This window comes from Salmo salar, chromosome 10, assembly GCF_965601325.2.
Source record: "Salmo salar chromosome 10, fSalSal1, whole genome shotgun sequence".
Classification (NCBI taxonomy): Eukaryota; Metazoa; Chordata; class Actinopteri; order Salmoniformes; family Salmonidae; genus Salmo; species Salmo salar.
This window is the reverse complement of record NC_138300.1, coordinates 23,294,400-23,317,009: the sequence shown is the minus strand read 5'-3', so window position 1 is coordinate 23,317,009 and position 22,610 is coordinate 23,294,400. Positions and strand designations below refer to the sequence as shown.

General features: G+C 40.8%; 2 protein-coding genes across 4 annotated transcripts in view; both read right to left on the bottom strand.

Annotated features, from left to right (window-relative positions):
• The window catches only part of LOC106613471 (C3 and PZP-like alpha-2-macroglobulin domain-containing protein 8), a 44,214-nt gene extending 42,004 nt beyond the window's left edge, over positions 1–2,210 (bottom strand). The window contains exon 1 of the mRNA XM_045687515.2: positions 1,626–2,210. Within this exon, the coding sequence (XP_045543471.1) occupies positions 1,626–1,705 (80 nt within the window). The 5' untranslated portion in view covers positions 1,706–2,210. The remainder of the gene's footprint in view (positions 1–1,625) is intronic.
• A 1,245-nt stretch (positions 2,211–3,455) lies between these two features.
• Positions 3,456–7,568, bottom strand: sac3d1 (SAC3 domain containing 1). 3 transcript variants are annotated; one of them, XM_014216404.3, is made up of 4 exons: positions 7,493–7,568; positions 6,686–7,067; positions 6,314–6,590; positions 3,456–4,268 (listed from the first exon to the last, which is right to left on the bottom strand). In XM_014216404.3, exons 1-4 carry the CDS (start codon positions 7,519–7,521, stop codon positions 3,805–3,807), a joined length of 1,152 nt encoding a protein of 383 aa, XP_014071879.1. In that variant the 5' UTR covers positions 7,522–7,568; the 3' UTR covers positions 3,456–3,804. The 3 variants fall into 3 exon arrangements, with proteins under 3 accessions (XP_014071879.1, XP_014071878.1, XP_014071881.1); XM_014216403.3 differs by having other exon boundaries at positions 6,686–7,070; positions 7,493–7,566; XM_014216406.3 differs by lacking the exon at positions 7,493–7,568 and adding an exon at positions 7,179–7,468.
• Between the last annotated feature and the right edge of the window lie 15,042 nt (positions 7,569–22,610).

Here is a 22,610-nt window from a genome sequence, read left to right as displayed (position 1 = left end):
TACGTTACAATTACTACGGTATTATTACATGCTCATTTCACCTTTTCATGAGTGAAACGCAACAAAAATGTGATTACATTATTTAAAAAGCAAGTTCTGTTTGTCATTCTGGTGACAAGTTTTTCCAGACCTGGGAGCTCCCTTCTTAAACTTTAATCGAGATCACCCAAACTAGAATGAGCATGGAATCCACCAACCCAATTGCATGTCTGAGTTTCCGATCATGTGTTTAGCATTACAGTGCTGGGAGCCAGAGGCTATCTAAGGCTATCTAAGTCCCAGAGTCATGAGAAAATCCCTTGGAAAAGGGGGGCTTTGAGAATAGCAAGATAATATGAGGAAATTGACTCTCAGGGTTTGATCTGCAGCAAGTTCAATCATCTCTTTGATAGGCCTGTGTCAGGTGCTGAGGACCATGCTCACTTTAGTCACACAGGCAGATGCACTGAACTTCACAGTGGTTTCTGCCTGCCTCAGAATTCAGTCTCCAATGCTTGAGGACTGATGTTATGTTGTTAGGAAAGCTGGTATTAGTCCTGTAGCGTTCTCTATGGTGTGGTGTTGTGGCCTCAGCACAGCTTGTAACCCTTCACAATTAACACAGCCAAATTCTCCACTGTTCAGGATTAGGCTCGGTCATACTCTTGACAGCAGCCCGACTGATAGCATCAAAGAGCCCAAAGTCAAACGAATTTCAGTAGAGATTTTTGTCAAAAACAGGGAGGTGGGGGAACTAGTGGTATGGTACTATAGTGACCATAAGGTGCTAAGTGTGGAGGATAGTTTTCCATTCATAGGAAATAATATGTACACAAATCAAGTAAAGCATCTCATTGCTCTTAGACTGTAAGCTCTTTGTCATTTTCTACTCCTACCAGAGATAATGTATATGAATGGTGTATTGTAAAATAAAACATTTACTGTTTTCTTGTTGTAAATGGGCTCTAAAACACTTCTCGAAGCAGAACAGGAGTCCTGATGGACCAATTTTATACAAATGACTTTATTTTTAACTGTTTAAATTTCAATTGTGTTGTTTATGCAAATAGGGAGTAGGTGAAAACTAATTAGAAAAACACAAACTTTTATCAGGGTTAATATTTGCTGCAAAGTACTACAACGAAGGCACAAATAAATAAACAATTGGTGCTCAACCACTCGATTTGCATCATATAACCCAAATGTCGTCTGCCTATGGGACATAGTATAAATTATAAAGCGTTGTAATAACATTTTAGAATTTAAAAAATCCCATACTTCTTGTGAAAACGTGTCTACAGCATCATCAATCCAACCGCAACTAGGGCGCTGAACGTGTCAAGTGAGTTCGATACATTGTTTCACGTTCATAGCATAATGAACAAACCCTCTTTATAAATCCATGTCATTCGATTTTTCCGAACAATCCTGAATTCATTCCGCAAATGCTTGTACTGAAAATGAAGGGGAAAAAACAATACAAATACAAAACAATGCGATATGTAAAAGTAAAAATGTTTGCAATAAATTAAGTAGTGATTGATCTGTTAAACTAGGAATGAACAGAGTTGAAACAGTGTGGTTTTGCGTATTACAGTAAAAATGGCAACATGCTCATTTACAATAGAATTAGGTCAACCACTTACTGTCTTTCTTGTGCATAACTTCTGACGATGCAGATGAATAAAGTCCACGAGATACACGCTGTCCAGCAGGACCTCCACATTCTCAATATTACCCCAGTTTGCTGTGACGAGAGTTCTAAAGTCGCTCACAGTTATAAAGTTCAGACTTTCACTCAACGCTTCAAATGTACAGTAGCTTCGACCAGCCTCTCATTCTTACGTAGCCTATTCATTGAGGCACTAATGTGTGAGCGCCAACTTCTGCCTCGAATCGGCAAGCAAGGATCATGTTATCATCATCCCACTTCGAGAAATCCCGTTTCGGGGCAACTGGCTTTTTCCGTCAGAGCTCAAGGCACATAGACAGTCCTCTTTTTGCGTGCCTGATTCACCCGCCTCAGTTTCGTTCTCTCATATTTCAGCATTACAGATTATTAGTGTCCTCCCATCCCCTGAAATGTAGCACGATAGAAAATACATCATGTTTATCAATTTATTTCCAGAGCCTTGGTGTTGTCCCTTTCTTCTCCAACTGTGCCTCCTCGCCTCCTTGACGTTTCAAAGCTTTTGTCCCGGCTGGTTCGAGTCAGAACAGCTTCTATAGCCTAGCTCAGGGGTTCCCAAGTTCTCTCACTCCGGGGCCCCTCTTCCAGAATTCATCCCCCGCGCGCACGCGCCAAGTCTATTTCTATGGGCACAGCACTGTTCATGACACAAACTGCTTGTTGGTGGAAATAATTTAAAGCTTAATTCCTGCAATTCTACACATTTTGTCATGGGTGAAAAAGAAAATGTTGCAGTTTTAAAGCTACATTTCTTGCAATTTTATACATTGTGTCATATCTAATGTGTATTCATGTGATATGACTAAATAATTACAATATATATGGGCTAAAAAAAAAAAGTTAGCTGACATGGGCCAGTTGATCTGGACATTTGACAATGGCCCTGGCCTGAACAACAATAAAATACAGCTAAGCCCCTGCTTCCAATCTGTAAATAGCACACCTGACTACCTCATCCCCATATTATTACTTACCCTCCTGCACCCCAGTATCTCTACTTGCACATCATCTGCACATCTATCACTCCAAGTATTAATGCTAAATTGTAATTATTTTCACCTCTAGGGCCTATTCATTGCCTGCCTCCCTACTCTTCTACATTTGCACACACAACATAGATTTTTCTATTTTTCTTTTGTGTTATTGACTGTACGTTTGTTCATGTGTAACTCTGTGTTGTTGGTTTTGTCACACTGCTTTGCTAAATCTTGGCCAGGTCACAGTTGTAAATGGTTCTCAACCGGCCTACCTGGTTAAATAAAGGTGAAATAAAAATTAAATAAATACATGTAACAGTCTGGAGTAAAATCTCTTTGCCTATGGCATTACATTTTGTACTAATCAGTGTTGAGTCTACTTAGCAGTCTAATTAATCCAGGCATGATCTGCGATTCAATGCTTGCAGTGCTCACACTCTCCAGATAAACCTTTAGCCCCCTCAAGTGGCAAATTGTGAGCACTGATAAGTGTAATACAGTCTGGACAATCATCTCCATTGAATGAGCACTTGCATACTTTCCCATACAGTCTTCCAGCGCTTCATACAATTCACAAGGATTCATTAGAAAGACAGCAATTGTATTTACCCGTTTAGTTATAGGAAAACAGCCTGTCACAACCCCTCTAGCCTCACATGACCATCCTTCCAAATGTTGTTTCATTGACTCATGTGAGAAGCCTGAACGTCTAGGCTACACCCACTCATACTCAACCACTGCAGCACTCACAAAATGTCAATAGCAATGGCAGAGAAGTAAAAATGCATGAAAGAAAACAGACTAAACTCTTCAAAAAAAGAGTTTCTTTATTTTAAAACCATAGGTAGCACAAGTCAAAAACAATTACAGATACAGTATATAAAACATGGCAATTCATGTGGTTCTCTATATGACATACATTTCTTGTCTGATCGCTGATCTATCATAATGAAATGTTTGATTTGTACAGAAGAGCAACTTTATAATCACACAACATTATGTGTAAATGTAACAGCTGTCAATGTTAAGGGAACATTCACAATTCACATTAAAACAAGTTTATTTAGAAAACAACTTTCAAATCTATAAAATCAAGTGCATCTCAGTCTTCTTGGAGCAGACAGGCTGCAGTTTATCCAATGTCCATGTCTGGTCATATCAAGTGCAGCCATGAATGATGCTACCAACAGTGAGATCCCTCTGCTTCCGGTCCACCAGATCATGAAAGTGTGCACACTGTAGCTTCCCAGCCTCTGGCTCAGTGAAGGAGGTCTTGGAGAAGACCACTGAGTCCCCATGGACTTCCACCCCATGGGCCTGGCACAGCTGGTTGGTGAGGGGGACGTCCAGGGCTAGGATGTGGGCCAGCTTGTGGAGGGGGAAGCGGCAGTTCTTGCTGCTGTGTCCGTGGCTGTAGATCAGCAGCAGGTCCCTGCGACAGGTCTCTAGGTGCCGGTGCAGGGCACAGCTCTGCAGGAAGTCCAGCCTGTGGGCCAATCGGAGGAGTCGTACAGGGTTGCGTTCCATGAAGGCCCGGCTCACTGATAGGGCCAGATGCATGACAGGGGAGGAGCGTATCCGCTCTGGCAGCTCCATGGTGTGCTGAATGGCACGGCTTGAACCTGGATATATTATACAGGAAATATGAGTCTTAAGAGAGAAGACAATGCACAGTAGATCACAGTGAAGATCAACATGTAGAATCGTCTAGAAATTAATATAAAATGACTGACGATGTTCTGTGGTCAGAGGCGATAGGACGACCACCTGTTGGTTTTCAGTACACTCGGCTGTCAGTTTCTCTGGCGTTTCCTCTTTTAGTGACATTACAAGCTTGTAATTTGCAGTAACACCATCATTAATCATATGCAGCTCTTGTACACAATATTGGTCCTTTGGCCATTTCCATTTCCTTCATCTCATATGTACCATTGGTGAACCCAACCCTGTCCTCAGAGAGGCTGTGATTCAATTATCTTTAAGAGTCGTGCTCTGCATGTCAGCTATCTGTATGAAGACAGCAATTTACCATCCATTTTTTGTGTTTTTTACTCCCAAACTCCCAGTGGATGTCTCAGTAAGTGAGAGTAAAAAAACAAACAAGCTAGAACCTAACCAGGTTGTCTTGTATCTGAACACAATGTTGGCTACAATCCAGGGCCCAGAACTTACGAGTATTTTAACCATGCATCTTTCTTACAACGGGAAAAGATGCAACATGCGTTTCCCGAAAAACCACACACAGACAACAAACGCTAAGTAAGTTGGAGCATGTGTTGATACTGATAGGATCGAAAGGGTGTGCTGCTGTCAGATCAGCTTTCTCCATTAAAATCTTTCCTTAACATTAGAATTATTTCAGATCAGCTCCTAGAAAGATATTACCACCTATGGCTGCAAATATTGAGGTGGCTTATCGCCAATTTGGCACATCATTGCACCAATGTTAAGCTATACATGAAATATGTTGACAAATTACAGAGAGTAGCAAAATATAACTGATTGAACATTAAATGTATTTTAATATGATTGAAATGGGCCAATAGCTTACTGTTCATATTTTAATGCAGTTCTGGGTTTTTATTTGAAGCATGTTTTTACACATGGCTTGTTTGTATCAACTGCAAAAACATTAGCAACTTTGTATTCGTAGTCAACTTTGTTGAGAGACAAATAAACCATGTGATTCTATGTTTAGTAAATAAACCATGTTTAGTAAATAAACCATGTGATACCATGTTTAGTAAATAAACCATGTGATACCATGTTTAGTAAATAAACCATGTGGTACCATGTTTAGTAAATAAACCATGTGATTCCATGTTTAGTAAATAAACCATGTGATTCCATGTTTAGTAAATAAACCATGTGATTCCATGTTTAGTAAATAAACCATGTGATTCCATGTTTAGTAAATAAACCATGTGATTCCATGTTTAGTAAATAAACCATGTGATTCCATGTTTAGTAAATAAACCATGTGATTCCATGTTTAGTAAATAAACCATGTGATTCCATGTTTAGTAAATAAACCATGTGATTCCATGTTTAGTAAATAAACCATGTGATTCCATGTTTAGTAAATAAACCATGTGATTCTATGTTTAGTAAATAAACCATGTGATTCTATGTTTAGTAAATAAACCATGTGATTCTATGTTTAGTAAATAAACCATGTGATTCTATGTTTAGTAAATAAACCATGTGATTCTATGTTTAGTAAATAAACCATGTGATTCTATGTTTAGTAAATAAACCATGTTTAGTAAATAAACCATGTGATTCTATGTTTAGCGGAGAACTGCGTATAAAGTGAGGTGGGAGGGCAAAAAAAGAACATCTAACGACGCATTTAGCTGTTCAACGAGTGGTCTGAGGCAGGCGTTAGATTACCAGTGGTCTGAGGCAGGCGTTAGATTACCAGTGGTCTGAGGCAGGCGTTAGATTACCAGTGGTCTGAGGCAGGCGTTAGATTACCAGTGGTCTGAGGCAGGCGTTAGATTACCAGTGGTCTAAGGCAGGCGTTAGATTACAAGCGTTTAAGTGCAACGTTAATAACGATGGTTTTGGGGAAACAGCTCGGGAATTTACCGACGCTCCTAGGAAGGTTCTAGCGACAAACTTATCTTAAAGATGCATTTGGGAGACTGGGCCCAGGGCTACTCACCCAGGTTGTAGAGGAGACTGAGGGCCTGGAACTCCTCCTGGTTGGGGTGCTTTCCACTGGTGTAGCATTCCAGCAGCCAGCTGAGGCTCTCCTGCAGGTGGGTGTCATTGATGCGGGGGTCGTAGAGGCGCAGGGGCTCCCCACACAGCCGGTAGGAGGCGTAGATCAGGAAGCGGACTGTCCTCTCCAGCACGGCCACACAGTCAGCGCCAGACACCCTCTGGATGATCATATCCTGTCTCACACTGCGCAGCCGGTCAAAGACAAAGTCATACACCTAGAAATGCACAGCACAAGAAGAAATGTGTTGATGAAACGTTGCATAAAATAACATGACAAGATAACAGAAGGCATATAGTGGAGATGACTAGCCTCGGTCCATGGACGCAGTGTGGGGGAGGCAGCGATGTTGTCGACGAGGTAGAACACCGTCTTTAGCAGCACAGCTGGTGGTCGCAGGTCACTAGGTCGAGTGGAGTCCTTCCCTGCTGCAGGTCTAGCATACTCCTTTACCACTCCTGAGGGGTCAGCCCTGGGCCAGCGTTCCCGCTCAGTACCTGACAACACCTCAAATCGGTGCAGTAAGTTCTGGGCCTCCCTGTCCTGCAGCTCGCGGATAGGGCACATAGACAGGCAGACACCCCTGGGGACGGACTCCTGCCTCCTCTCCTCTTGCACTTCTCGCCATACCCCCTGGTTGTGGTGTTGCCTCCAATCCCTTTCCACGGGCTGTCCTCTCCTTCTGGAGTGGGAACTACTGAACAGACATTTTTGATCAAGCCTCAAAATACTATCACTGAGAAAGAATAGTGGCAAGTGCATAACATTAAATAAGTATAATGGACGCAGCACTAGCGGTCCTTACAAAAGCATGTTCATAGCCGGAATTGCATTATTTCATCCTTCTAGCAGCTTTACATGCAAGGCTGCCATTCAAAATAACTAGTACGAAGAAAATACCAGTCGACTAAGCACTCCCTGAATGTATAGCTAACGTTAGCTAGCTAGGCGGTGTGCTTGCTTGCCAGTGTTAGCTTACTGTACCGCGACTTGATTCTACATAATACTGTGCAAGATTATTTTCTTATCCATTTTCTACGAAGCTACAGATCATTTACAAATTCATCTTAAAAACGTGGATAAACACTTATATTTAGATCAAACCAAACAAAAACTCACAAACGACAGGACGTTCTCTTGTTGTTCATTGGCCAACTGTGACGCAACAACGTCACTTGCCAGAATGAGCCAATAAGCAACAACGAATTCCACGTTTATCGCGATAGCTTCTACGTCACATCCGGCGAACGGAACTTTAGCAATAATTTGTCACATGTATCAATTCAGTAACGGCGCTACAATGTATCCTTGCAGCAATATCATACGGATACAAATATTTACAATTGAAACACTTCCGAGGTGACGGAAATGTCTTACAATATCAAGTCACTTGAAAAGTATGTAAAATACATTACATATTGAGGTATACAATTTATTATAAAGTTTTACAAAACAATCCCCATGTTCAGTAATTAAACTATGTTAACAAAAACTATAGACTGTACATGCCATACAAGGTTCTCCAATGCTGCTTCACTGTTTGGGGCACTTTTTGGTCAAGCCAAGCCAATCTGAACAGTCTGGCGACTGACCAGCGATGACAGCTCCACCAACTCTGAAAGACCCCTGTGAAGAAGGAAATCCTGTGGTCACCAAAACAAAAACAAACCCACTACACATTAATTAATTGTTTATTATGTCTTTGGAAAACGTTAGTGTCTTGAAGTGACACCATAATGTTAGTGTGTTGACCAGTGTAAACACTTAGCTTATGAGTGCATACACATACAGTAAATCAGTCAAAGGGCAAGACTCACTAATAACAAGTAGAAAATGCATAATTGCTTCAAAACACTTAAACAAAAAATAACGTCTTAGGTCTCTAATCTATAGTCTTACCCTGAGAGCTGATGTTCTGTGCAGCAGCTTTCATCCCTCTCAGGCACTCAGCAGAATTCTCATTGTCATGATGAGCTCCCTGTGTGCACTGCAGTAACACTTCCTCACTCAATTTCAGGCTAGCAGTGACTTTATCTGCATGGGTAGGACACATTCAAACACATTCATTGGAAATCATATCCTATGCGTAAGCAATAAATACATTTTTAACTCTGATGTAGGTTTTTCGCTTCACACCAGTAAAGAAAGAATTGAATAATACCAACCCAGAAACATAATTCTGTCCCCCTCAATGAAGAAGTTCTTCACTGGCAGCTCATGACGTGGGTGTCGACTGCGGTGGCAAAAGGCTTGTATTCCTGTGTGAACTGCTTGATAGCATCAGCCACAGGAGTTAGCGCTGTGATCAGAAAATATAACATTTTTTGATTGTTTTACATGTTACAAGCAATTTATCTTTTATAATTCAAATCAACAACGATCCCACAATGATAACACACGCAAAACAAACAGGATAACATTTTTTCCAGCTTCACAACTTGTTTACATAAATCAAAGATTGTTTAGGATGTATTGAGAGAAATTACCTCTGACCTGTAAATCGAGCTGGTCATCAAGCTGCTTGTTCTTCTCCAGGAGGAGGTACTAATGCTTCTTCTCATGGACTTCCTTCCGTAGCTGCTCCTCTTCCTCCATCACTGATAAAATACACCCCCGCCTCAAATTTCTGGCTATTATTCTCCATCTGAAATTAAACAGAACAGAGTAGATTACGAAAAAGGTTCATCCTAATGGGCAAAATACCAATAGAACATGTTGTCCAATTTAGAAAAACACTAAATACAATAGTTAGTAGTTACCTTTGCTGTGAGGTAGGCCAACAAGAATGTCTGCATCTCTTGGAGTCTCTTTTCATGTTCATTGTTCCTTTCAGGTTCTACTGCTGTGTTTGGTAAGACTGTCTTGTCTGTAGTATATATGAGACATGGCATGTTAACTTATTGCTGGTTTGTTATCATCATGATCTGAATAAAAGGACAGTTTACCTTTAAATGGCAGATACATCAATGTCTGGGCGAAGACAGTGAGCATCTAAGATTGTGGATTGCAGAATACTTGTTCCAAATTGTGAAGGCTCAAGGACACTGGACATCATTGCTGGAGGATAAAAAGTGTTGTGTTGCAAGTAAGCATATCATCTCAGACTTGGGCTCTCGACACTTAACCAACTCCACATGGCCAAAGACATTGGGAAAATAAACAGGTTGCCCATGGTAGATCACAACCAAACATCTCACTGATGACTGGAAGCACTCACGAGTAGGATTGTGAAATGACTGAGGAGCCATAGAACGCCTTGCGGGAGAGCCCACCTGTGGTTTAACACCACCTGGTTTAGGTGGGGTAGGCCTTGGTGGCATGAAGGTGAACTCATTGGTGAGGGAATTGTTCTGTGGAAAAGTGCATGGGTGCAATGAGTTAAAATTATGAGAACTCTAACTACTAATAAAAATGTTAAAAAAGAAGAGATCAGCATTTGACATTAACTCATAACACTACCTTGGCGAGAGGTGCCATTCAACAGTTCCACTGTTGTTGTTCTTGTTGTTTTCACTCACAGTTTTCGAACTTGAAGATATTTCGATGTCTAGCTGTCTTCTGGACTGTTTTGAGTTCAGCGACAGACACACCTCAGAGAACTTGGCAGAGGAACTGTTGAGAGTGGCCAGAGAATGGCAAGTAGATGGAAAAGTGGTCTGTTGTGTTAGTGACAATGCAGCTAACATAACCAAAGCCATGAAAATGTTTAAATGGACCCATCATCCATGTCTTGCCCACACAATCAACCAGGGGCGGAAATCCCGGGGGGGACGGGGGGGACACGACCCCCCCATCCTGGGAAAAATATGATTTGTCCCCCCCAATATATCACTGAAACATAACTATGTAATTGAAATAATATTAATAATACGCAATGAAAGCAATTGTGCTGATTATAGACACTTAATAGCGCGTTTTTAAGTTTCAAAAGATTGCGACCCCCCCACCCTTTGCCTCACAATGGTTTGATCCACTGCCAGTTCCTTAGCTTGCTAGGTAACAGAGAGGTCGTATCTACTATAAGTTAGTGCTTCAAAGTCCCTGTGATAAGGTTAGCGATAAACTGAAATCCAAATTGAACAGAACTACACTCTCTACTACCATTGTCTTAAATATATTTAATGGTCTCGTTGCAAAAGCTAAATTGTCGCAAGGGAACTTTTATTTATTTATTTTATTTCACCTTTATTTAACCCGGGTAGCAAAGATTATAGCAAACACCACTGAAATGGAATTGGTGCTCGCTAGCTTTGCAAATTCAGCTATTGTTGGAAGCCAGCCAATATGAAACAAACTATTCAAATTACAAAAGGTTGCAGCATATGTTGTGTAAATGGTGAACTCATACAGCTGTCAACTCTTGTCATTTTAATCCGTTTCACATTTGCTAGCTACCTTTTAGATCGAAGCCCAAATAGAATGATTGAAGATGATAGAAGCCCATCTCCTACTGTAAATAACCTACACACTGTGTGTGTAGCCAGCCAGCCAGCCAGGTAGAAAAATGGCAGAAAAATAAAAGACGGACATCAGAGTATTTTTCAATACACCAAAACGCATAGTAAGAACCCTAGTAGCCTAATATCTCAAAGACTAGTTGATAAAATGTTCATAAGAAAGAAATGAAATTCTAATGGAAATGTTTCACAATGATGTCATTAGGCAGAGCAGGCAACAGATGGCACACAGACAGCAGAGTTGGGGACAGATATGCAGGGACAGACTGGCAGAGACAGGGAGTCTCAGGTAAGTTTGTTGAGTCTTTGTTTGGCAACATTATGAAAGGTTCTCAATTTTTTTGACTTGTAAAATAGGAACATAATTGGAAAATGCCATGCATACCCCCACTCTCAACTTAAACTGGTTACTGAACTAAGATTTGTTAAAGGCAATGGTATTGCTGTTGTGATTAGTTGTGTAGTTTTGGGTACCGGTAGTTAGGAGTACGGCAAACACCTTATTTCTTTGGTTCCTCAATATACATTTACCATATTACAATGTAGGCTATGTGTTACAGCACTACTTTTGGTGTCCCCCTCAGGAATTGCTCTTGAGAAAATTTCATGTAATTGTCCCCTCCAAAGTTGATATCAGATTTTCGCCCCTGCAATCAACCTGATTGTAAGAGATGCTCTGAAGGTGATGAAGTCCACTGTGGACAAAGTGAAAGCAGGTGTGGAATACTTCCACAGGAGCACAGTAGGTGCTGAAAAACTCAAGTCTACACAACACCAGATGGGGATGCCTGAGCTGAGGCCTAAACAAGACTGCACTACAAGGTGGAATTCAACATTTTATATGTTGAAGTGGTTTCTTGAGTCAAAGGATGCCATCATCTCTACTCTCATCACTATTGTCAATGCACCTGTTGATGCTCTGACCCAAGAGGATTGGGAGGTGGTGGAGGAGGTGTGTAGAGTCCTGGAACCCTTTGAGCAGGTCACTGTGGAGATCAGTAGAGAGGTACAGTAAGCAATTATTACTACATCATTATTTAATCCAGTATTATATATGTATATGAGCAGTAGATTAGAATGTAGTATGAGTAGACAAAACATGAACCTGAACTAATAAGTTACTGTTCTCTCTGTTCAGCTATGTGACAGCCTCAAAAATGATACTCCTGTGTAAGGGTCTGCAGTGAATCACAGCCAGCCGCCAGAGAGAAGCAAATGTAACCACAGGACATGTGACATGTGAGTTGATGGACACCCTATGTTCATCAATGGACAGAAAGTTCCACAGAATGGAATATAATCACGTGCTATCAGAAACCGTTGCACTTGACCCCAGGTTTAAGAAGTTAGCCTTCAGTGATGCCAGAGCGATTGATGAGGCTCTTCAAAGAATAACCTCAGCAGCAGGGAGGGACAGCCCCAGCAGTCAGCTGGCTCAGGCACCAGGGCAACAAGAAAAAGAGGGATCAGATGGAGCAGAAGCACCAGCAGTAGTACCACAAATGTCTGCTGTTTGGATGCTGTTTGACGAGAGAACAACTGGGGATGCAGTACGAAGGAATCCCTCAGCAGATGCCATAATGGAGGTCCGATCCTATTTGGAGGAGACAGATCCTCTGAGCTGGTGGATCTGCAGATTATAACATGGCAATAAAGAAGAGAGAGAAAATAGGGACCAGTTTAATGTTTTAAGTGGGATGCTGCAGTTTTGCACATTGTTATTTATTTTTCTTTGATATGGTGCAATATTATATCATTATGTTGTTCAGATTGCATTCGTTTTGAATTGTTACATTTATAAGCACTTTGTTTATATAGATTAAAAAAGTTATACTTTAAATGCACATGTGTAATAGCATCCTTCTTCTTTACATTTATTTACATTTGTGGGATGCTGCAGTTTTGCAAATTGTTATTTATTTTTCTTTGACATGGTGCAATATTCAATTATGTTGTTCAAATTGTATTCGTTTTGAATGGTTAGATTTATATGCACTTGGTTTATATACATTAAAAAGTTATACTTTAAATGCAAATGTTTAATAGCATTCTTTTTCATAACAAACCAATGCATTTTTAAATACATTGTGGTTAAGGTAGAGTATGATTTCATTTAATAATTTAATTTGAATTGTTTTAACGCCAATCATCGTCAAACTATCGCAAACTGTTTGACTTTAAAAAATACAAAACATATTTTTTTTAAAGAGCCGTTTGGGAGCCAAACGAGCCGGCTCTTTTTGGTGAGCTGAGCCGAACGAGCCGGATCACTGAAAAGAGCCGGAATGCCCATCACTATGTCAACCTTGAATATGTCAAACAACACTATTTGACGCGTCAAATAAGCTTGCTGACCAATCATGACCTGAATATGACTGCACGTCACATAATAATTGAACACATTCATACATTTTTTACGTAGTTATTAAACATTGATTACACTATCACTCGTATTTCATGTCACAACGATTCACCGATACTTATGATGCTGTTAAAGTTGTCTCGCGCACCTGCCGCTGCCGCACGAGCGCAGACACACGTCCCCTTGCTCTGCACAGTGCTGGTCATAAAAAAGCTTGGTAGCTGATTTTTATTTTTTATTTAACCTTTATTTAAACTAGGCAAGTCATGTATGTATGATGGATGGACGCAAACAATGTTCTTCCCCCCCCAAAAAATAAATATTACAAATAAAAAATAATGTTCTTCCCCAAAAACATAGAAAACGACATAATCTGTTTCAGTAGCTATAGTTAGTAAGCTAACTATCTAGCTAGGTGTCATCATCTAAAATACCCCTAATTTATAGAAAGCTCTTTGATTAATGGTGGTCGGACCCACCTATATGAAGCTAGCCACAATAAGGATTAGCCGCAATAATGGGATTTGCGCTTCGCCTTCAAAATAAAGGTCTATCGTTGAAAGTGATGCAAATTAAAACAAATGGTGCCATAATGGAATAGATCATGCTAAACAAGTTTGGAATGTTATATAAATGTAACAAAATACAATAATTTGTTAATTTGACAAAAATATGTTAATCACACTGGATGTATTAGACTTTAGAATTGCATTGGGGGCCATACTTATTTCACTGTACAGCCTTACCTATGGAGTGTGGATCAATGACATATGGTACCAGTCTACTCAGTGACACCCAGAGAACATTAGGGTCGTAGCTCTTATTCTGGCCTCTGAAACCACTGTGAATTGAGCAACATTTATTGTACAAGTCAACCTACAATGTGTATTGAACACTATTCCAGAGGAAAAACAATACGATGTGGATGTTTTGGAGCCTGATAACTCTGAGGAGGACTTTAGGAAAAAAAACACCTGGGTACTGAGTAGACTGATACCCCATTTCATTGAACCCCAATCCTTGGGTAAGGCTGTACAGTGCAATATGAATGTCAATACGCACAATAGGCTGACTGGGTAGGTGATTTCCCACAGTCAAGTCCCGCAATAAGAGCTACTACGATGATAATATTTGCGTAAACTCTTCACAGTTGTGTTCTGTGGGTGTCACCGAGTTGCTCCACATTCCAACACTCCAACATTATCTAGTCTAAACATGGCAGGATTCCACCAATTGTAACCTTCTGCATCACTTTCAAAGAGGGACTTTTATTTTGAAGGCAAAACGATGACTAAATGACTACAGACCCGTAGCACTCACGTCTGCAGCCATGAAGTGCTTTGAAAGGCTGGTCATGGCTCACATCAACACCATTATCCCAGAAACCCTAGACCCACTCCAATTTGCATACCGCCCCAACAGATCCACCGATGATGCAATCTCTATTGCACTCCACACTGCCCTTTCCCACCTGGACAAAAGGAACACCTATGTCAAAATGCTATTCATTGACTACAGCTTAGCGTTCAACACCATAGTGCCCTCAAAGCTCATCACTAAACTAAGGATCCTGGGCCTAAACACCTCCCTCTGCAACTGGATCCTGGACTTCCTGACGGGCCGCCCCCAGGTGGTAAGGGTAGCTAATAACACATCTGCCACACTGACCCTCAACACAGGGGCCCCTCGGGGGTGCGTGCTCAGTCCCCTCCTGTACTCCCTGTTCACTCATGACTGCATGGCCAGGCACGACTCCAACACCATCATCAAGTTTGCTGATGACACAACAGTGATAGGCCTGATCACCAACAATGATGAGACAGCCTATAGGGAGGAGGTCAGAGAGCTGGCCGTGTGGTGCCAGGACAACAACCTCTCCCTCAACGTGATCAAGACAAAGGAGATGATTGTGGACTACAGAAAAAGGAGGACAGAGCACGTCCCCATTCTCATCGACGGGGCTGTAGTGGAGCAGGTTGAGAGCTTCAAGTTCCTTGGTGTCCACATCACCAACAAACTATCATGGTCCAAACGCACCAAGACAGTCGTGAAGAGGGCACGACAAAGCCTATTTCCCCTCAGGAGACTGAAAAGATTTGGCATGGGACCTCAGATCTTCAAAAGGTTCTACAGCTGCACCATCGAGATGATCCTGACTGCTTGCATCACTGCCTGGTATGGCAACTGCTCGGCCTCCGACCGCAAGGCACTACAGAGGGTAGTGCGTACGGTCCAGTACATCACTGGGCCAAGCTTCCAGCCATCCAGAACCTCTATACCGGGAGGTGTCAGAGGGAGGCCCTAAAAATTGTTAAAAACTCCAGCCACCCAAGTCATAGACTGTTCTCGGTACCGGAGTGCCAAGTCTAGGTCCAAAAGGCTTATTAACAGCTTCTACCCCAAAGCCATAAAAACAGCTAATCAAAAGGCTACCCAGACCCCTCTTTTACGCTGCTGCTACTCTCTGTTTATTATCTATACATTGTCACTTAACTCTACCTACATGTACATATTACCTCAATTACTTCAACTAACCGGTGCCCCCGCACATTGACTCTGTACCGGGACCCCCCTGTATATAGCCTCGCTATTGTTATTTTACTGCTGCTGTTTAATTATTTGTAACTTTTATTTTAAATTTTTTACTTATCTATTTTATACTTAACTTTATTTTCTTAAAAATTCTTAAAGCATTGTTGGTTAAGGGCTTGTAAGTAAGCATTTCACTGTAAGGTCTACACCTGTTGTATTCGGCACATGGGCCAAAATTCACCCAACTTATTGTGGGAAGCTTGTGGAAGGCTACCCGAAACGTTTGACCCAAGTTAAACAATTTAAAGGCAATGCTACACTTAGTATTTAGTATGTAAATGTGATGAAAGAAATAAAAGCTGAAATGAATCATTCTCTCTACTATGATTCTGACATTTCACATTCTTAAAATAAAGTGGTGATCCTAACTGACCTGGCAAGGGACATTTTAAGGTACACGCAGATGTAACGATGTGAAACATCATTCAAGGGCTGAGGGCTGTCTACTTTGAGTTTGAAACACAGTCAGTTTCTCTTACCCAGTACACTTTAGCCTGAGTGCCAGTCTGTTTGTGCTATCATGTAAAACATGGCTTGACTATGCTCAATGGAGATGGCAAGAACACAAACAGATCTGGGCCCAGGCAACACACCCCTACCCTTCTCCCCCGAGTGTGCACTTGCTCACTCCTCATGAATTGAAACATTGTATTGGAATAAACATGGGCTTAACTAATTGTGTAACATATTTTTTTACTCCATGTTTAGTGGGACTGAACCGAAGTGCAGGCTCTGTATTGCTGTAACAGTGCCTAGTTGATAGATGTTGGATCTTAGGGATTACATATGGATGTCAAGCATTGAGTTTTATACAGCTTTGATGAATCTTCTTCAGTTGAACAAGCATATATTGACAGTACATGTACAATAATGCAGTGTTCTGCAACTCCAGTCCTGGCAATTTACTGCATGTGCATGCTTTTATTCAAGCCTATTAATATCACACCTAATTCAAATCATGGTCTTCAGCCTCTGGGCCAGCTAACCAACATTTGTAACGATGTGTTTAAGAGACAACAAGTGCTCATTGTGCAGATGTATTTATGTTTTCAATAAATATTTGAAGAGGAAATATACAGGTAACTGCCAAAATAAAGGAAACACCAACATAAGGGCCTTAATAGGGCGCTGAACCACCAGAACAGTTTCAATGCACCTTGGCATAGATTCTACAAGTGTCTGGAACTCTATTGGAGGGATGCGACACCATTCTTCCATGAGAAATTCCATAATTTGGTGTTTTGTTGATGGTGGTGGAAAATGCTGTCTCGTGTGCCACTCCAGAATCTCCCATAAATGTTATTTTTTTTTATTTAACTTGTATTACAGTTTTTCTCCATTGGTTTGGCTCATTTCTTGAAACAGAAATTACATTCTCAAAACTACATGGACAAACCTCCAAACCACTTGGCAATTGTTCACAACAGAATTGAATTTCTCATTCATTTCATCAAATTGCAAATGTCTAAGTACATGTCTCAATGTCTCAGTACATCTTTGCAAATGATTAAGTACTTGTAGCCTACAGTTAGCACAATTTCCAAGTGAATAGATCTTATCGATCTAAACTGATTGTTGATTCTCAGTCTAATGGTTGTTCGCTCCAAAACGTGTCAGCGTCATTTCATTGTATAAGTCATCACATGCACAATAGTCTGTTCAATTGTCAAAATTAGTCAAGAACATAATACCATGAATACCATATATGAATCCCTTGGAACATTTGATACATTTATTACAGCAATTGACAGTCAGGTGAAACTAGAACTTGACTAATGAAGGAGGAGTTTCACACATCTCAGATGACCAATCAAACAGTATGTTTAGTTACCTGACAGGTGCTGTCCATGACTGTGAATGCTGCCAAACATGTATGTAAAGAGCTTGACCATGCAGGACCAGTACAATTTCTGAACATGGAGGCACCTGGCCAAGTAAATGAACAAGGGCAACTGCCTGCTCGAGGAAGAGGAAGAAGAAGAGGAGGAGGAGTAAGGGTGCGTGGTGGTGGAATAGGGGGAAGAGGCCGAGGAGCACGAAGACACCATGCTGTCCCGGATGAAATTCGGGCCACAATTATAGACCATGTCATCAACCATGGCCTCACAATGGCGGAGGCAGGTCGCCGAGTGCAGCCTAATGTGCCTCGCTCAACAGTCTCCTCCATCATCCAAACCTTTCGCAGGGAAAACAGGTATGTAGTCAGTCAATGATGGAATTATATGTTGTATAGGACAGGACACTGTGCATAGAGCAAGAAATATATTTATTTACACATTTACCTATTCATTTAGTGTGTGTGTGTGTGTGTGTGTGTGTGTGTGTGTGTGTGTGTGTGTGTGTGTGTGTGTGTGTGTGTGTGTGTGTGTGTGTGTGTGTGTGTGAGTGTGTGTGTGTGTGAGATAGGCCTACAGTAATATCTTACCTCAATGGGATGTTATGATACTAAAAATGACAAGAAAAACATTGGAGAAAATAAACTATGGAATAGTTTATTTTCTACAGTATTGATGATACAGTTTACAGTAGTATTCCAGTCACTGTGCAGTGATGCATTAGAATTGTGGTAAAGTTACTGTAAGTAAGACAACAATACAATTACATAGGTAACTCATTCTGTAAGGAATACATAAGGTATACATTACGAATGGAGTGTTGTCCTTTGACTTCTATATCTAGGATTGGACGACAACCTTGCACGGGTGGCAGAGGAAAACTTCTCAATGAACAACAAGAACAAGAGATCTGTAACATGGTGATGGCAAATAATGCCATCACATTGAGACAGATCCACGCTGCAATCCTACAAGACAATGCCATATTCCAAAATGTCAACTCTATAAGCAACTCCACAATAGACCGGATATTGAAGAAGCATCAGATGACAATGAAGCAAATTTACAGGGTACCATTTGAGAGGAACTCTGATAGAGTGAAAGAGCTGCGGTACCAGTATGTACATGTAAGTCAGTTACTGGTTGTCCATCATTATAACCTTTTTACAATTAAGCAGTGGTTCCCAAACTTTTTTGGCTTCAGTACCCACTTTACCTGATTTGTGTATCCAGGTAATCCAGGTATGGAAGTATTTGATTTATCTGACTTCAACATTTCGCCTAAAAACTGCAGCTTACTGTATGATGCAATTATCATTATAATCCTTATTTTGAAGAATATAACATACAATAAGAAAAGGGGTCAAAGAGCTGCAATTAGTGCCTCCCATGTAAATCTATCTAATACTGTGGGTTTTACTGTAACATTTCAGTAAGTCTAGTCATTGATGATTTCCCCCCTCCCCTTTCTGTCAAATACCCCCTGTAGTACCTCTGCATAGGGGTACATGTACCCCAGGTTTGGAACCACTGGAGTAGTGGCCAGTAGTATATTGAACTTGTGGAGAACATAGAACATTCCTATGTAATTGTCTGTAACTGTAGTGTATGACTCTTCTGTATGACTGATTTGATGTTTTCTTTTTTTACGCTATTGTAGAGAATAATGGCATTGGAAGGAAACGAGACCCATCACATCCTCGTGTTTGTGGATGAAGCTGGCTTCAACCTGGCCAAGGGCCGAAGACGTGGCCGTAATATTATTGGCCACCGGGCCACGGCGGATGTCCCAGGCCAGCGAGGGGACAATATAACTATGTGTGCTGCCATATCTGAGAATGGTGTGGCCACTCACATCCCCAGTCTTGGCCCATACAATACACAGAAGCTCCTCATCTTCTTGGACCGCCTTCATTTTGATTTGATCCCTGAAAATGAGAGAGGTCTCGTAGGGCCTCACCTACCATAATATGTCATTGTAAGGGACAATGTGAATTTCCACCGTGGCCCGCTCATCAGGGCCTGGGTCACTACTCATCCAAGGATGGTCATGGTGTTCCTACCACCTTACTCTCCTTTCCTCAATCCTATTGAGGAGTATTTCTCCACTTGGAGGTGGAGAGTGTATGAGCATCGGGCTCAAGATCAGAGGTCCCTGCTCCATGCAATGGACGCTGCGTGTGAGGTTATTACAGGAGATCAGTGTAGGGGATGGTTGCGACATGCACGCCGTTTCTTCCCTCGTTGCATCACAAGGGAGAATATACGCTGTGATGTGGACGAGAATCTGTGGCCAGACAGACAGCAGCGTGTGGATGGCCAGGAGGGTGAGGATGGTGGCCAGGAGAGGGAGGGTGAAGACAGCGACCAGTGAAGAACTGTTAGTTGTGAAACTCCAGCTTTATTTACAGCACTGTAGGCTGCATATCATTTTCATTGTTTTTTTGTTTGTGTGTTTATATTACAGTATATTATGCTGTATACATTTTCTTTTTACTCTGATGTATGGAAGTTACTTTATGTGTGTGAATGATAATGGTTACAATTTCCTTGGCAGTATGAGTGCAATGTGTGATGTCAAACCTTGGAGGCTACTCTTACCCTAAAATCCTATTTCTTTTTTTCAGTTTTATACACAATTCTATTCTGTTAGCTGGACAAAAAACAGTACAGTAACCATTGTCAATGAAGGACTGGGCTAAGACTGAAAGGTGGACATGAGGGATATTTCAATGGTCCTCTGCCATAGTGACAAAACATCTAAACATTTTGACTTGCAGTGCTTACACAATACCAAAGGGACGAAGCATTTTGGGGGCACTGACTGTTTAAATGAGAAGGAAATGTAGTTTTGGTTAAAGCACCAAGAGTGTTGAGAACGTCCGGTCTCTTTCAAGAAATGAGCCAAAGCAATTGAGAAGGATCTTTGCCATTTTCGTGGCACTGACTCTTTATATGGGAAAGGAATTTAGTTTTGAAGCATGAGTGAACAGTTTTAGGAGAGATATGAGCTTTTGCAAGTGAGCTATAGTGTTGTGCTGAACTGTAAGACTCTTTTGCCAAATGATCTTAGAGTTTTGAGAATGTAATTTCTGTTTCAAGAAATGAGCCAAACCAATGGAGAAAAACTGTAATTGGAACCCTTTGAGACCAGGGTTTCATTTACAATGGTGCCCTGAGGACAACAGTACAACAAATTCAAAATGATGAATAAAAAATTAATTAACTACAAATTACAGAATCAACACTACAGCTTCAAACACCACAAATACAGTTATTCAATCCAAACAGTTGAAATTCTCAACATGAACGTCCTAAACCTCCCTAGAGGCACCAGAGAGTCAAGATGTAGGGAGTTTTGTAGGCTGTTAAAAAAATGGGGGCACCAAAACTGATGGCGGATTTACCTAAATCAGTACGTAGTTGTGGATCCTTGAGTTAACCATCCCTGTGAACGGGTTTGGCGTGTCATATGTTTACATTTTAACAGTGAAGTGAGGTAGGTCGGAAGCTTGTGTAAACAAAGAGGGAATAATGATGTGATCTACGGGACTTTAATGGGGACCAGCCAACCTTTAAATACAGGATGCAGTGATGCGTATTAAAACACTTGTGATAAAGTGAAGGGCGCTATGGTAGACTGCATCCAAAGGTTTAAGAGTAGTAGCTGCTGCATTCCAATAAATGGTGTCACCGTAGTCAAGAACTGGCAGGAAAGTTGACTGTACAATCTGCTTCCTGCTGTTTAGGGAGAGGTATGATCTAGTTATATAAAATAAGCCTTTAAATCTCAGCTTCTTAACTAGCTCTTCCGTATGTCATTTTTTTAAAACATCAAATTATTGTCAATCCAAAAGGACAGATATTTAAAGGATGAAAGAACCATCCAATGCATAAATGTGTAAGCCATCTGAAATATTTCTAAGAGAATTAGAAAACAGCATGCATTAAGAACTAAGTTTAAATCAACAAGGATTTTCTGCAAGGCGGAATTGCAGCTCCAACAGCCTGGTTAGTCGTAGGGGCAATAGCATACGTAACTTTCATCTGCATACAGATGATTGTTACAGGTTTTTGCAGATTGACCAATATTATTTGTATAAATAGTTAAGAGGTCTCAAAATCTACCCCCGCAGGATACCTTTAGTAATATCGAGGTTACTTGACACCATCAGAAAGCACACATTGTGTCCTGTCTGACAGATAGTTTCCAAACCACTTGCAAGACGTCTGGTCGAGGCCCATTTCAGACAACCTTTGAATGAGTAGGGGATGCTCAACAGTATCAAAGACCTTGGACAGGTCTATAAATATGGCAGCCCAGTGATTCCTATGATCTGAGCAATTTAGCATAATATTTAAGAAACTGTGCTATGTCCAGGTCTAAAACCAGACTGGTACACATTAAGAATATCATTTAAGTTATTTTTATTTATTTTATTTTTATTTCACCTTTATTTAACCAGGTAAGCTAGTTGAGAACAAGTTCTCATTTGCAACTGCGACCTGGCCAAGATAAAGCAAAGCAGTTTGACACATGCAACAACACAGAGTTACACATGGAATAAACAAACATACAATCAATAATACAGTAGAAAAATCTATATACAGCATGTGCAAATGAGGTAGGATAAGAGAGGTAAGGCAATAAATAGGCCATATTTATAAAAGGTATTTGACAGTTTGCCAGCGATTCTAATATTTTCGCAAGCCAAGATTAGTTTAGAAATTGGGCAGTAGTTATCTAGGTCAGGATCTCCACCAAGGGGGAGGGCATGTGCTGCCTTTCAGATATTAGGGATTGCACCAGAAGAAATTGTTAAATAACAATGTGGGTCAAAGGTTCTAAAATGAGGGGGGCAGAATGCTGCAGTAGAAAGGGATCAAGTGAATCAACTCGTGTGTATTTTTTGTTGTTGTTGACATAAATGTTTTGCAAGACACTTAATACATAATTGACATTAAATGGTTCAAATGGGAAAAAAAGGCAG

Coding starts and splice junctions, on each gene's coding strand:
- sac3d1 (XM_014216403.3), bottom strand. CDS start 7,521: ATGAACAACAAGAGAACGTCCTGTCGTTT. Junction 6,591..6,685: donor CACTGCGTCCATGGACCGAG/GCTAGTCATCTC, acceptor GTGCATTTCTAG/GTGTATGACTTTGTCTTTGA. Junction 4,269..6,313: donor CAGTCTCCTCTACAACCTGG/GTGAGTAGCCCT, acceptor TAATATATCCAG/GTTCAAGCCGTGCCATTCAG.